Here is a 16,317-nt window from a genome sequence, read left to right on the forward strand (position 1 = left end):
ATGTGTGTCCTCTTAAAGCTGTGTGCTTGAAGGAAAAGATGAAAAAGAGTGTAAAACTCTTTGGTATTTGGTATACAAGAACCTCCCAAAAATTCCCTTTGGTATATTAAAACCTCCCCAAAATTCAAGGAAGGCTTGAATATTTTTAAATAAAGTAGATTACCTGAAAAAATAAAGTGAAAGAAAAGTAATCTCAACACTATTTTTTTTAACCCATTAAATATATAAATCACTGGAACTTACAGGAAAATTTGCATCTCAGTGAATCAAATTAAATAATTAATTTGTTTCAAGAATGAAGGTGAATATACATGTCCCAGGATAATGTTGCAGCATCCAATTTGGGTTGATCACCGTGACCAGAGGTTTTGTCTTCTGAGCTTTCAGACTCATGCTGGAGCCCATCCTCAGCCCATTCTCAATTCATTTCAATATTCCCTCATTACTCTGGCAAAATAAGAAAATTACCTACTACTTGAAAAATGTATTGATTTAAATCACAAAATCAGATGACAATTTATATATCACATTATATTAAAATAATGTGAATTCTCTGTCAAACTCAAATGTTCTTCTCAAAATTCTGTAAAAGAGATTTAAGAAATCCTGTCTCTCATAATTGATTATAAAAGACACGATCATAACAGCTTGATGAAATAATCATCTAGAATGTAGTTTGAGGACTTGCCTCAAAAATTTGGACTTTGGCCAGCTTAAACCAAAGCAAACTGTTGTTTAATACGGCCATAGAAGTGATGATGGATAGAGCCACATTTAAGACATATAAAATCCCAGGGAGAAAATAAAGTACTTTCAAATCAGTTGTATATATTTCATGAATTGATCCTTAATATATAATGCTAGAATTCTCTATACAATGAAAAGCATTAGTAATTTATTTAAGTCTCCTTATTAGTATTGCAGTGCAGATAAAATAGACATTTCATCTATCTGAGGCATTCTCAGAATCTTTGACTTCTGGCAGAAAAAATTATAAAACTTTTGGAGAACTTTTACATTAACTGTGTTTTAGTTTTGACAGTGGTCTTTATTAAGGAAAAAATATTTAAATTCGGCTGCATTTCAGAATTAGAGCAGAGTTAAAATTGGTAAGAAAAATATTCTTTCTTTAGCATTTCAGAGGATAAGCACAGATAATAAATTTATCTCATCCCTCAAAAAATCTAATCATTTGGCAAAATAATTTAGATAACCAATATAATTTCATCATTTATATAAGATCAGATGATGGTTTACCAAATGGAACCATGTACCCTGTGGTAATTTAATCAGGTGTTTTTATTAACAAATGCTCTTAGGAAAAGTTTCTGATTTTCAGTCAAATGCCTCATCTTCTTTATGAAGAGTTTAATTCCATCAGCAGTGTCTGACAAAGTATTCTTTCTGTGGTAATGCCAAAACACTTATAATAGTTTGGAATAAAATAGATTAAATAATTATATTAAATATACTCAAAAATGTGCTATCACAATGGAAAGTGGAAATAAAAAAAATGTTATGTTCAGACATTTATTGTTCATGCTGCCCTTTGAATTTATTTATTTATTTTCAATTTCCACTTGTACTCCTGCCAGGAGATATTTATTTGACAGAAAGCAGCAAGAGAAACATTATATTATTTTAAACTATAAAATAATTTATATCAAATATTTTACTTTTGGGTTGTTGGGTCGTAGGATATAGTTTTCTTTTTGAAACTACAAACATTCCAGCATCGCACTGTAGAATAACAATAAAAAGCACAAATCTTTTGCATAGTATTAAATGAACAGAGACAGTGAGCTCTTTATTTACAATTATTGTCTAGATTTAAAAAATTCATAAAAACAGATGAATAAACATATAGAAATAATAACCCCTAGTGGGATGGATTGCCAAATGTACTGCTGTATTTTTTTTTGTTCCACAGATCTCATGCTTTCAGGTACAATAGAGAGCAAGCATTTTATATATTGCAGTGAATTTCAACATATAGATCATCTTAGTTTTTTTTCATACCACTCCTCCTGTCACAAAGAGGCCAAGCAATAGAAAAGTACATGATACACATCTGGTAATCAAAAGTTCTTTGAACTCATCCATTTTCGTCAATTTTCTTGAAAAAGGCTCTTTCACGTGTACATAAGCAGTTTTTTTGTTGTTCTTGAGAGAATCCTATGCATCACATTAATATATAATCTATTTTCTTTTTTTTCTTTCTTTTAAAACCAGGTATGTACAGAATTGAGTGCTGGTTTCTTTTGAACAGTTTTTCAAGTCAGCAAATGGTAGGTACCTTCTAGTTATTTAGGAAGCAATATTACAACACACACACACACACACACACACACACAAACATAGTGAAATCTTAAAGAAAAAAAAATACAAGGAGAAAAAAGCCAATCTTGGGAGGGAAAAGGTAAATCATTATCATTAAGATGTTGAAAACAGAATGTATTCCAATAGCAATAATTCTGTAGTTACTTGAGTTCAAATTGACATGCTTTTCCCTGTATATAGACTTTATATTCTCAGATGTGGTATTCCATGTAGAATATAGAATCTCAGTGTTACACAAAAGTTAGTCACTGTTATTTACAATCCAAGGTTAAACCCTGACAAACTTTCAGTTTGATTGTAAGAATAAACTGATCAGCTGGACTTTCCTGCCAGCTGTGAGAGTTAAGAAATGGGTAACACCGTTGAGAAGAGGGTTGCACAAACCTAGAAACATTTGCTGTTCTGTCAGACGTTTGGATCAAAACAAATAGTGTATTGTCAAAATACATTAAAACCATTTTAGAAAAGTCCAGAAGCTGGCAATTCAAGTTGATTAGAACTTTCCTGGCTGAATAGTCATGAGCATGCCCTTGGATTATTATTCATTTCAAGCTGGCATTTGGCCAGGAACCTTATCTTGACTGAAGTGTTTCTGGTTTGCAATGGTTCTTCTGATTACAGAGTTGATCCGCTTCATCAAACAACTTCAAAACAGCAGGTAATATCACTACTAGTAAATTGATAAGCTAAATCAAATGGTCTTTTGCCCACTCTTCTGGTATTGTTGTGTTAATCAAAATGTCCCCCGATCTATACAGTTTTATGGAAAAGATCATATGCCGAAAAGTTTTCAAGCAAACCTTGTACTAAATAGAAAAGTCAGTTATGAAAAAATTGTGACCCACAAAGAGCTTTGCATTCAAATGGTTGACATAACAATTATAGAAGTGTCAATATTTTCAGGGCTGTTACCATCTTGAAAAAAAAAAAAAAGCCCAACCACGTAGCAGACATGATTAGGGGCTTTCCCTGTAGAAAGCACAATATGAAATCAAAGTTGGTTAATTTCTACTATATACGTTTGTGACTATGGGAAGACTTGGTTTTAAAATAATCACACAAAGCACGTTAGTATACATTTCATAAAGTTTCATTCAGAACTACATAGTGCAGAAAATTATATATTTTCTCTCTCTTTTTTTTTTTCATATCAAAGCAACAAACCATAGTGGTTTTCATCCAAAATGCCAACAGCCCATATTTTGCAAGAAATGAATGTCTATATTTTTAATAAAACAGAATCAGCACACAGTATTCCAATATTAGTCTGATCTTCATACAAAGCTAAATATAACTTATTTTCGAATGGATATTCAGAAACTCCAGTGAACTTTATTATAATGTCTTTTTTAAAAAAATATTTTTAAGAAGCCGTCGCAATACATTTAAATAAGGAAATGGCCTCATTATTGAGTATTGCATCAAGATGAAATGAAACAATTCATTAAAAAAGAGAGAAAGAGAGAGAGAGAAAGAGAGCAAAAAACCTGATTATTTAAATTTCTTTTAAAACAAAGGAAGCCTTTCTGTTCAGAACCCTCTATTTGGGATCACAATGCTACATCCAGTTTGTAATAGTTTGGCTTCTTTGTTATTTGCTAGCAGTATCTACATAACCCCATCCCACCTCCCACCCACCCACCCCCCACCCCCAAACCCCTCCAATCTGTCAGGCAAAAATCAGATCACAGCAAATTGTAAATGATCTCGGCAGGTAGTGCTGTCTTAAACCTACAAATGTTAAGGAAATTATCTACAGTTCTGTAAACAAATTACATTCTTTATTTTCAGGACATAAATAAGTTAAAATAGAATGATTTGAGCAGAAAAAAGGCAACATGCCAACAAAGAAATGTGTGCGTGTGTGTGTGTGTATATAGATATATATTTCACACACACACATATACATACATACTTGTGCACACACATGCACATATAGTATATATGAGTATATGTATATGTGTGTAAGCTTAGATAATGGAGATATATTTATATATTTATATATATAGTTATAATATATTATTTATATATTTCTATATATATTTTCATAAATGTTCATTTTAGGTTCCTCTGGCCAACTGGTGCAAATCTATTGTGCAAGTTAAGCTTTGCAATTAAAAAAAAAATTAAATTAATCTATACAACTGAGTCCATGCCACACAAGCATTTAAAAAACTCACAAACTGGTGAATTGGATAAATAGCTTCAAATAAGTCTTCTCCTTTTCCTGTTCAAGGAATTAAAAAGGAGGTCGGGTTGAAGTGGGTAATACATTCATGCAGGATAGTGTTTGTATTGTTTTTGTTTGTTTCTGCAGGAGACAAAAGGGGGAATATGTCAATCAACCATTCATTCTTCCAAAAATCACTGTGACTAATGATGCATTCATTTATCTGTTTCTTCAAAGTGATCAGGAATTCAAACAGCTTCTAAGCCAGCATTGTTTATACTTATTTGTCTCTGTTATATATTATTATTATTATTATTATTATTTATATTGATATTTTTGCAGTGACTTTTTCAGCTAAAGTGATGTTTCCAGGCTATGGATTGGGCTTCCTGGACTAGAAGAGGTAGCTGATTTGCTTGTGTCAGTTGTAAGGTTGATCCCACTGTCAATAGCACTATTGTTCTTGTTCAGCGAAGATGGGGGACTCGGCTTTTGCTTGAGGACAGAGTCTTCTTCTAGTTCTGTGTCATCAATGAGAGGAATATGGGGCTGGGAATCTTCTATCCTAAATTCAGGATGAGTCATAAAGTTGTGAATGGAGGTTCTAGATTCCGGTTTTTCCAAACCTTCATAGAGAGAGCTACGGAATGCCTTCACGACGCGGATCTGGGAGAAGGAAAAAGATGAGAGATGTCAGTGGCAACTGCTTTTTGAAAGCACCACAGAGTGATGTCAATTCTTGGGGGAAGGGATATTGAGTGAAAAAATGTGATGTATGGTTAGAGCACACAGGCAGCTGTAGTTCACAGTTTCTGGATTCTAAAGGCATAAACAAGAGGCTCAGCTTTGTACAGTTTGAGCATCTGTATGAACTGCAATGTTAAGACCATATGAGTTTAAAGCCATCAGACCTGTTCCCAGAACTGATGATAAGCGCTGGTTAAAGAAAGCGAAATCCACTCATGTGGTACATTCCTAGTAAAAGACAAGCCATGTTAATTCCAAAAGCAAATGTAGTACCATGCATCTTTATCGTTTTGCGGTGAGTAAGTAGGAAAGCCTTGGTGTGTTTTTTACAGTATTCCTTTGTACAGAATAGTATAAGACAAAATAAATTGCATATCTCAAACAAGAAAGCACAAAACACAAGACACAGTTGGATGGAAAAGTATGAGAGACAAACACAGGAGCCAAATGTAAGAACCCCCGAAAATAATGACCATCTTTTTTCCAAATAAAATAAAATAAAGCAAAATAAATGAAGCAGCCAGGAGCACAGCAACAACGACAAAAAAAAAGAAGCCAAGCAGACAAAATATTGGGGCAAAAACATGCTAGGAAAAAGTCTGTTATCACGTAAACACAGCTAACTGGCACACAACAACTACACTTGAAAGCCTGGATAATGTGAACATGAAACTGTTGATCAACTTTTGTTTATTTTTCATGCATATGTGAGGTAAACACTCGAGTATAAACCCAATGTTCTAGCCATTTTTTTAAAAAAAAACTCTATATAATAATTTATTATATATTGTGATTATCAGGTTTCATATAATGGAATTATAAAACATCAGATTGCTTCATCTGTAATTCATGTAACCCTTGTAAATATGACTCATAAAAGTATATTTTTATGTCAGTTCTGCAGCTCTTGAACTATGATCATTTAATTGTTTCAGTGTATTTTTCCTGCTTTTCTCTTACTAAATTATAAGATGAGAAAAGTGAGCAGTAGGTTTTAGTAGATAGAATTATGGCAATACAACAGACCAATTTCTATGTCTGCAGACATCTGAAGTGAGAACTGATCCATCTGTTACAGGGCAGAAAAAATCTCCTTGAAAGAAGATAGTGTTTTAAATGTCTCCCATTCTCCTGCTACCAAGGAGAAAAGTGGCATTTCTTAAAAAAATCACCAAGGGAAAAAAAAACAGAATGGTAAAATATGTGCACTGTTGAAAAATGTATCATGATTATAAATGAATTCTGTGACTTCTGGGCATTTTGTTTGGCCCTTAATTATAGGGTGAATGAAACAATCCTGCTCATTCCCTAAACAGGGTCATTGCAGCCACTCTGCAGGCCACTCTGCAGGCTGCAGGATTTAAAGCTGGTGATGAGACTGCAGCTATCTTAAAGATCAAATAGGAATCAATCCATTCCTACCTCTTCTAGTGGCATCACCGTGTCTGGAAATTCTCTTGCGGTTGATTCACTTCAAAAGTTGCAAACCCCCGCTTTAAAATGTGGGCCTCGATTAGAAAAAAAATTCTCTCAAAAAAACTGAGATCACATCAGTAGCTTCTAAATTTAGTTCTGATTGCATCTAGAACTTGAGTAGCCAGTGAAATTTTGGACTTAACTACTGTTGCAAAGCCAAAATGAGAAAAGGGAAAGAAAAGCAAACGCTCTTCCTCACACACAAAAGTTTCTATTCTTCAAAGTTCTTTTTGTGAACTCTTCAAAGTTAATTGCTGCAGTGCAGACACACAATAGGCCAAGCATATTTCCAGTTTCTTGTTGTCCTTTCAATCTTGCATATATGCACCAGCTGGTTAAAACATTTTCCCCCTTGGCCAAAACCACATCTGCAGTTGAAAGTGAAGGTAGTACTGCACTTAATCTATGTATTGGGGAATTCTTCTCAGAAATTATCCCTAAGGTCTTTTCTGATTCAAGCATTTATGGTAGGAGAAACATAATGGGCATTTAACTACATCTTACTCTGGCCAAAGAACTCTGAAACAGAAAATGCCCAGTATGATAGAAAGCTCATAGAGAAAAAAATGTTGAGAAAGGAATTATCTCTCTGTCCAGTGAATAGTTGTTATCCCAATGTTACATTTCTATAGAACTGTATACTCTATAGAATAATTGAATAATTAATTCCATTTAAATTCTAATTTTAAAAAAAAATCCTGGGTCTTTTGCACAAATAATTTCAAAAGAAATTCATTTGCCTGTAACTCATCAGGGACAAACAGTGTTTCAAAGAATGTGGTCTGGAGTCACAGAACAATTATAAACATTTTTTTTAAAAAAAAATTGATTTATATGCCGCCCTTCTCCGGAGACTCAGGGTGGCTTACAATGTGTTAAGCAATAGCCTTCATACTTTTGTATATTTATACAAAGTCAGCTTATTGCCCCCACAAACTGGGTCCTCAATTTACCTACCTTAGAAAGGATGGAAGGCTGAGTCAACCTTGAGCCTGGTGAGATTTGAACTTACAGTAATTGCAGACAGCTGGTGTTAATCACAATGCTATCAGTCTGCTGAGCCACCAGAATTAGGATTACTTTATTTGTGTATGTATATATATATATAATTAGATATAAGATCTCACAAGCTATTTGTATTTTTGGGATACTATTAATGTGCTTTGAAATAATAGAAAATACTTGTAGTTCGAGTTTTAGATTTTGGCAGTGGTTTGCTCTCCAAGCTTCTTTCAATTTAGTTTCTGAACATTTCGTTACCAGACTAGGTAACATCAGCAGCAGGAGTTTCTTGTCCTGTTCTCCTTAGTTTATAAAATCCTGTTGATGATATTACCTAGTCTGGTAACAAAACGTTCAGAAACTAAATCGAAACAAGCTTGAAGAGCAAACCATTGCCAAAAACTATTAATGTGCACTCAGAAATCTTTTGCTTGGAGGGTTGTTACTATGTTTACTATAGGCATTGGAAACAATGATTAAGAAAGAGGATATCCAAGATAATTCAGTGATATATTTGGTATAGACCAAATATAATCTGTCTGGTAGACCATATCACTAGCCTATAAAATGATACAAACAAAACTTTATTCTGCCTCCATTGCTGTATCAGTGATCTGACTTTAGGAATCTGTCTAGAGGCTACCATGGGTCTGAGTTGCATTTGGCCCATGGGAGCTCATTGGTGTTTCTTCTTTTTTAGGAAACTGTGTTGGATTATTCCTCCTCATGATGGAGAGTAAAGAATAAACTTTGCTCCCTATAAAGTTGGGAAAAGTTAAGCAAGGATGATTCATATATAGATGGAGGGAACCTTGGGGATCTCTCTTTCACATATGGCTGGAAATGAATATAGTGAAAAGATCCTCATGAAGTATTGCATGCAACTATCGTTTGTAGCTGGCAGAATAAACTTTCCTGTTGGTGTTTAAATTGTATACAATCGAATCCAAGGTTTTTTTTACTTCTTTTCTAGAAATAATGTGCCATTGCCAAATTAGTTTGACTTTCATTGTAGAAGATACTAAGCGGCATCAGTACGTATCTAGTCTATTTTAAAACAATGTACATATATTGCTTTGGCATTGCATTATTTCCAAACTAGTTTGTGAATCTCTTAGAATGAGGCACACTTTAGCTAGTCTGCATATACAAAATCTAAGAAACTCATAGAATATCATCTCCAGAGATCTTTCTATTTTTTGATCTTTTAACTGAATCTCTGTTCGGAGATTTTGTGAAGGTAAATGCAGGAGATTAGGTTATTTCATGGCATCTTTGAAACTTTGTAGACCTGCTCTCTGTTCACATATATTGTATGGAAACATATGTATATCATAAAGATGGTGATTATGTAATGGAGACAGCTAATGAAAAGAAATGATAGACAGCAAGAAACATGGCTCCATTTTCTTACAGGAATGGAGACAACAGAAAAATGTTTTTAACAAAGGACTGGGGTAAGGGTGGGGATCACATTTCAGGACATTCTGACATGGCTTTTAGTTTCCACTTCCTTCTTCTCTGCTGCTGCAATGAAAAGTTTTTCAGATTTGCTGAAAGCAAGACTTCAATCGATCTATTCGGCAAACAAAGGATAAACACTAACACATTTTTACCTCCATGTGAAGAAAAATAATCATTCTGGCCAAGTATAGAATATCCCTCCTCACAATGCAGTATCGATAACCCATTTTCAGTTGTACTAGAGTGGTAGGATATGGGCTTATACTCGAATGTTTACCTGGCTTTATCTAAGCCAAGTACCAGAATTGGGTTCACATTCATTATCAGGCTCAAGGTTAAAGACTCACAACCTCTTTTTATTGCACTCTCTCCTGCTGAACCCTTTTGTCCAGGGGTCTCTAGCCCTCTAGGAAAACAAACACATTGAATATTCAGAAAGCAGAGTGAAGGGTACTGCAAAAGCAAATATTTCATTTCAACTGAAAGCCCTGCACCAAGAAGAGCTGGTCAGGTAAATGTGAAGTCAGTTTTGCAAACAGATGCTAACTCAAAGGGAGAAGTTGCTTTACTTAGTTGAAGTTGCAATTATGCAAAGGCAAGACTGAGGTTCAATTAATTAACTATGATTTACCCTCCTTTTAAAATATGTTCAGCATATTAAAAATACTGAGGAATATTTCTATTTTGCTAGCAGCCATAATACCTTGGGCATATCCTGATAGAGAACTCAACCAGCACCATCACAAAGATACTGTAGTTATTGGAGTTTTTGTCACCTGGTAGAGCCCAAGAGATTTTACTTTTGTGCCTGACGAGGAAGCATTGTTATCTATTCCACATGCAGAAACAAAGTGGACTAGCTGAAGAAATTTCAATACCAGCAAAAAAACCCAATATCTTTTAAGGTATATATTGTTTTAGAGGGGACAATATGGGTTGCTTGAGATTTGCACTTGTCCTTCATGAGAAAGGAATCCAGGTTGACACATACAATTTTGTCTTCAGAAGGACATGGCAGGCCTGACACTGCTACGTGCCACACCTGCCAAGAAAAGTAGATGCCAACTAAGAGGGGTGATAGGGCAGGTCCTGGATTGGGGTAGCACTTTCTTAGTCAATCCACCAAAACACATAAGCAGTCTCCATGATGATGATGGACTTGTTCTAGAAAATTATTCTACAATCTTCCCTAAATATTTGATCATGTTTTACAAGAAGAGAAAAAGTATGCCAAAGATAATTATTAAGGTTGCATATGCTTTGAAAAGAATTGTCAAGGTTCCAACTAATAAATCCAAGCAAATCAGAACTCTGAGACTAGAATCCTCCTCAAGGAACCTCTTTATTGAGTATATCTATCAGCACTGCTGTAGAGGAGTTCTTTGAGGAGGTTTCTTCAAGAAATTTCAGAGGTTTTTATACCTCCTGTGAGCCTCTGGGTAAGCATAGCAGCCTCCTGCTACCAATTAAAGCAGCTGTATCCTTTCTCGGATTTTTGAGCAAAGTCTGAAAAAAAGATGTCGCTTCTTCACATGAATGAGCCAACTCCTTTAGCAGAAATCTGAAAAAGGTGACTATTTAATTATTAGAAGACACACTATGCCCACAGTCACAGAGTTGGTATATAAAACAGGGATCGTTCACCTACTTATCCAAGTTTTCCTTATATGTGCTAGAAAATGGGCATCTAATCATAAAAAATATCTATTTTGAACTCAGACTTTCTATTGGCGAGACTTTGGATAAAACACTTATTTTATTTTGCACATGAATCAGGATTTTATTTTTTTTTAAACTGCATTCTAATTAGGTTGCAATCAGAGTTGCAACATATTTGAATCCTATCAATACCAAAATTCAGATTCATGTAATTTTTCAGTCTGTGAGCTCACATAGCAAAATAGGCCTTTGCATAATCAACAACTTTATTAAAACACTTCATATCTTTTTTTTAAAAAAAGGTACTCTAATATAAACAATTCTTTATGAAGTGATACTTTTCAATACAATGTTGAAAATTAACAGCACAAGTATATTTGTTTTAAATGTTAGAATAGAGTGATGAATGAAATTAAATGAAAGATGCAAGATATGTAAGATATTTGAAAGATGCTCTGAGCTGCTAGGTAAAGTTAGTCTCCAATGCCAATGCAGCAAGTGTATCAAACACAGTAGCATTAATGTGCGAAGACAGAACATGCAGTTTCTATTTCTTTTCTCTTTTTTTAAAAAAAAAATTAAAATGACCCCTGGAATATATTATTAGCTAGCTGCATACACATAATATTTTTATTTTCTTTAATAATGTATGCTGCAGCTTGGAATAGTTTAGACTTTTTTTTTTTTGTAATCCAGAGAAAGAATTTCAATATTCTCTCCAGTGGATTACTGTCTGTGTGACAGGACTTTTCTATTCTTTTATTGCCCTTTGAAGTCTCTTAATCCTCTGCAGACCAACGGAAGGTGAAAAACTTCCTTCAACACCTTCTTTTTAGGAAAAACTGATCATTTGCAGGGAAGGTTCACTGGATCCCAGCCAAGATATCTATGGAGTTGTGTTTAATATAAGCCAACTGCAGTTTTCATCTATCAGTGTGTATTACTGATCTGTGTTCTGTTTATATTATAAAACAATAATTAAATTAATTAATTGTTTTAAAAAGTTCCAAAAAATGTTTTACTACCGTCAAATAGAAAACTCTAGATGTAGTTTATTTGAGGCCATGATTGGTTTAAAATATTATAGAAGTTTAAAATATATCTAAATTATTACTTAAAGTGTGGTCCTGTACCCATGCATATCACAGAATAAGTCTCCTGAACTTTATACGACTTATTGCTCAGTAAACATGCATAGGACTGCCCTGCAGTAGAAGTCTAATCCCTGGAATACTGCCCTACAGGTAGTCCTCAATTTACAACAATTTGTTTAGTGACCATTCCAAGTTACAGTGGCACTAAAAAAAGTAACTTATGATTGGTTTTCACACTTACAACCTTTGTAGCATCCCTACAGTCACATGATCAAAACTGGGATTTTTTTAAAAAAACAGGCATATATTTATGACCGTTGCAATGTCCTGAAGTCATGTGATCATCTTTTGTGAGCTTCTAACAAACAAAGTCAATGAGGAAGATTCACTTAACAACCAGGTTACTAATTTAACAACTGCAGTGATTCACTTAACCACCATGGCAAAAAAAGTTGTAAAATGGAGGAAAACTCACTTAACAACTGTCTTGCTTAGCAACAGGAATTTGGGGCTCAACTGTAGTTGTAAGTTGAGTATTGAGATCTTTAAAGCAAATCATCATGCATAATGGAGTAGATTAAAAAAAATTAAGCCACTGAAGATGAAAAATGTTCTTTATTCCCCGCATGAGTACCAATTTGGTAAAATGGAGAGAGGGGGAAAATCAGAATTTTCCCTTTCTTTGTTACGTACATCTTAGAAAAGTCTGTTTTTTATGCAAGAATTTTGAAAAGACACTAAAAAAAGACTTTACTGTTACACAGGACAAGACTTTTCATATGCCATTTCCATCTCCAGATCATGTGACCAAAGGGGGCGTGACTTAGCTGAAGGTTCTGTCAGGTGATATTTGTCACTAAGTCTAAGTGGACACAACAAACCCAGCAAAGGAAAAGAGAGTACTTTGTGTGCATATTGCTTCCACTTTGCCCAAACTGTGGAGTACATAAAAATGTACTTTTCACTGGAGTTATGGGGAAGTTCTTTACATATTTATATAATAGTTAGCTATTTGTAAATGATTAAGTTACCTAATTAGGCTGGGATACCACTACTAAGTTTCAATCAAAGTCGAATTAAATAACTTTGGTTAATAAAAAAAATTAGGAAGTTTTTAACAGCTTAGAAGTTATGTAGGTTCCTACTATTTTACTGATATAAAAAAATCAAGCTCAGTGTAACAATTTGAAGTGCTCCTGGAGAAATGTAAAAGAAATTTGTGCAGTCAAAGAAGAAATATGAACATGCGAAGAACAGACCTATTCATTATAGGAGAAAATTGGTATTTATTCCATGGAAAAGTAGTTACAGATAAGACATAATTTATCAGTGGAAATGAAGAGCTGTAGAAAGTAGTATACCAGTGTGCAAAACTATACCACTCATGTTAAAATGGAAGAGAGATGGGAAAGGGCACAGTGGCTCAGTCGTGTGACTTCTAGACAAATGAGCATCTCTGTATGCAGATGCAGTAAGAATACACACTCACGCCCAACCGCCGCAGCAGGTGTGCTGGTAGGAGAGGAAAGAGCATTGGATAACGAAACGTGGCTAGGGCTAGAAATATTGGTTACATCCTGGTTCTGGCTTGTGACGGAGGATTGTCTCCTGAGAGCTCCCTGAAAGGAAGTGCCACTCTTGAAAGTATTGACTACTTCGATCTGTAATGGAGGAAAGAATGAGACAAGTTGCTTGAGGAATGGACATAACTTTGCAACTGACAGGAGCTGTATTTTCTAATAATATTCAGCTGCTTCCCACAAAAATCATTTCAATCTTCAGAGTCAAAAATAATGAAAACGTCTTTTAAGATTTAGAGCACACAGTTTCTATTCAAAAGAGAATTGTGCAATATCACCACTGCTAGCGTTGATTTATAATAGCAGATTTGTGGCTTAAAAAGAAATGTGTGGTGGGCACATTTTCCTGCTGTCCTTGGACTTTGCTGGCTCCGTCACAAAGTGCTATAAATTCAAGCCATTCAGGCACACTGCATCTGCAGACATTAATTATTTTTATATCTATCAGGAGATCAATTTTATTCACTAGGAGGAAAAAATATTAAAACACTTCCAATTTCATATAACAAATGATATACTTTAGAGTAGCTCAGCAATGTAATTCTATGAATGTCTATCCCCAAATAGGTTCTTTTTATTTTCAGTCACAGCTTACTGTTTATAGGATTGCATAATAGCATGTAAAATAGAACAATCTTTCAAATGTGATTATCTTATGATATTTGATCTCAGCTCCTATAATCTATGGCTAACAGAGCTGCATATGCTGGTTGCTGGGAACTGAAAACCAACAAGGCTGGAAGGCACCAGACCAGGGAAGAATATAATAATACATCTATTGATTTATTAAGACCATAATCAGTATCTTCCAATGAATAGATTAATTTCTATAAGATAAACATTTGCAAACCTAACTTCCCATAGATTTTAACTACAAGAAAAATAAAGTCTGGAATTATTTGGATTAAAAAATTATGAAAGTGATTCCTACATCCAATTTCCCAGTTCAAGATCTATACATCTTGATGTTTATAAGAAAATATTATCTAACCTAGATAAATAAGATGATTCAAAAAATTAATTTGCCACTTGTAGGTTTCAGCTGCAGTAGCTGCCTCCATAAACCCCAAGGTGCAATCAGTTACAAATTTTGAATTGCCTATGAATTACCATGTGGTTTTTTGGATCTCTTTCTGTTAGATATCACTTGTGCAATAAAAGGGATAATATTACTCTTCCTTCCTATAGAGTTATAGGATTATAATTACAAATAATAATAATTATTATTATTAAAATTACAATGAATAAAGGCATGGAAAGCATTTGTAACTATATGTGAAAAGGCAACTAGAGGTTCAAGAACTGCAATACCACAACTTTTTTTTTGCCCCTCTCAAAGATATGCTAAAAATCAGAGATATTTATCACCATGTTTAGACATGAAACATACAGAAACTATAGTGTAAGTATTAAAATAGGGTGACATCATTAAAAAAAATTATCTTACCAAATCCAGAATCAAAACAAATCAAGCAGATAAAAAAAAATCAAAATAATTCCATCTACTTTGCATCAATGTTCTGTCCCAACATTATATCCATTGCCCATGCTGGCATTATACAAAGTTTAAGACAAAAAGGCAAACAATAAAAAGAGTAAAATCAAAATATAGAAAAAATAATAGCTTGAATTTTTCACATTGAATTTTGAATGGGAAGGAGAACAAAGGGGCCAGGGTAGAAAGATTGGACAATTCTTTTTAAATTCCTATTGAATATATAGTCTTGCAAATATGCCTTTGTGCCGTAAGTATCCAATATGAGACTTGTTTAATCACTTCCACTCCCTTGCACCAATGTTGACATCAGTGGTGTCCACAGCAAAATGACAACTCATATGTGATGGTGGAGTCATGTAAATGCTACATTATGTCTTGCATTCATAAAAAGAGGGATTTGCATGATTACATCATCACCTAATTGTCATCATTTGCTATCTATCCACTGGATATCCATGATTTCTTTAAGAATAGCTGTACACTCCCCTTTCCCAAGCATTTGCTAGTGAATCTCGTTTTGCATCTCAGGAAAAGAAATGTTTCAGCTGCCATTCGATCTAGGAAGCCAGAAGATATTCTCTAACTCTTGGGTGGGAGCAAACCTCTTTTCTGTTGCAGATTGCTTCTGACATGAGCAATCTTTAGTATGAATTAAATTACGGTAATCTGAACCATTCAGTCATTCTCCAAAATGTTTACCTCTCACAACCCAATAATAATTCCTGCAAAATAGTGTTGTATGAACATGGGGTTATATTTTGTAGTAGTGATTTTTAGTTAGACCTACTTAATCAATTTAACAATCCAGCAACTCTCCCGTTTGAAAAATGAAAATATGTTATTGAAATTTTTAAAGAGAATACAACAAGTTTGTCATTACAATTACTTATTTGATGCTCTGTGTGTATCAAATAAGTAATATAGTATCTAAAATGACTTTAAAAGAGTTGATCCTCTATAGCTTATATTCTCAATATCTACATTGAGTATTTTTATCCTGATAATAGTTCTTTGTGCTTCATAACCAGATGTTAACATTATGGTTTATCCAAAAACTTAAGGGGCTGCTGTCATGCAGAGAATATCTGAAAACACAACTATATGAATGGAACTAAACATACTGTCGAGTGTCAAACATACAATATTTTAGATGTTATCAACATGAATTATATTAATCAAGACAATCTTGTACAATGTTTTATGGTTGATTCATGACTCATCTGGTTTATTACTTCAAATTACAATAGAAAAGCTAATTTACACAAAGGGACACATGAATGAACACCA

At 34.0% G+C, this 16,317-nt stretch overlaps 1 protein-coding gene across 11 annotated transcripts in view; it reads right to left on the minus strand.

Annotated features, from left to right (window-relative positions):
• Positions 1-4,864: 4,864 nt before the first annotated feature.
• The window catches only part of ATP2B2 (ATPase plasma membrane Ca2+ transporting 2), a 143,509-nt gene continuing 132,056 nt past the window's right edge, over positions 4,865-16,317 (minus strand). For 8 of the 11 annotated variants that reach the window (XM_070933673.1, XM_070933683.1, XM_070933682.1 and 5 more), the window contains one exon: positions 4,865-5,176. In XM_070933673.1, the coding sequence (XP_070789774.1) occupies positions 4,865-5,176 (312 nt within the window). Of the gene's footprint in view, positions 5,177-13,441; positions 13,614-16,317 lie in introns of all 11 variants that reach the window. The other 3 variants (XM_070933681.1, XM_070933679.1, XM_070933674.1) reach the window with 2 other exon arrangements.

Source organism: Pituophis catenifer, unplaced genomic scaffold (assembly GCF_029215685.1).
Source record: "Pituophis catenifer annectens isolate HBS135680 unplaced genomic scaffold, rPitCat1.0.hap2 SCAF_2, whole genome shotgun sequence".
NCBI lineage: Eukaryota > Metazoa > Chordata > Lepidosauria > Squamata > Colubridae > Pituophis > Pituophis catenifer.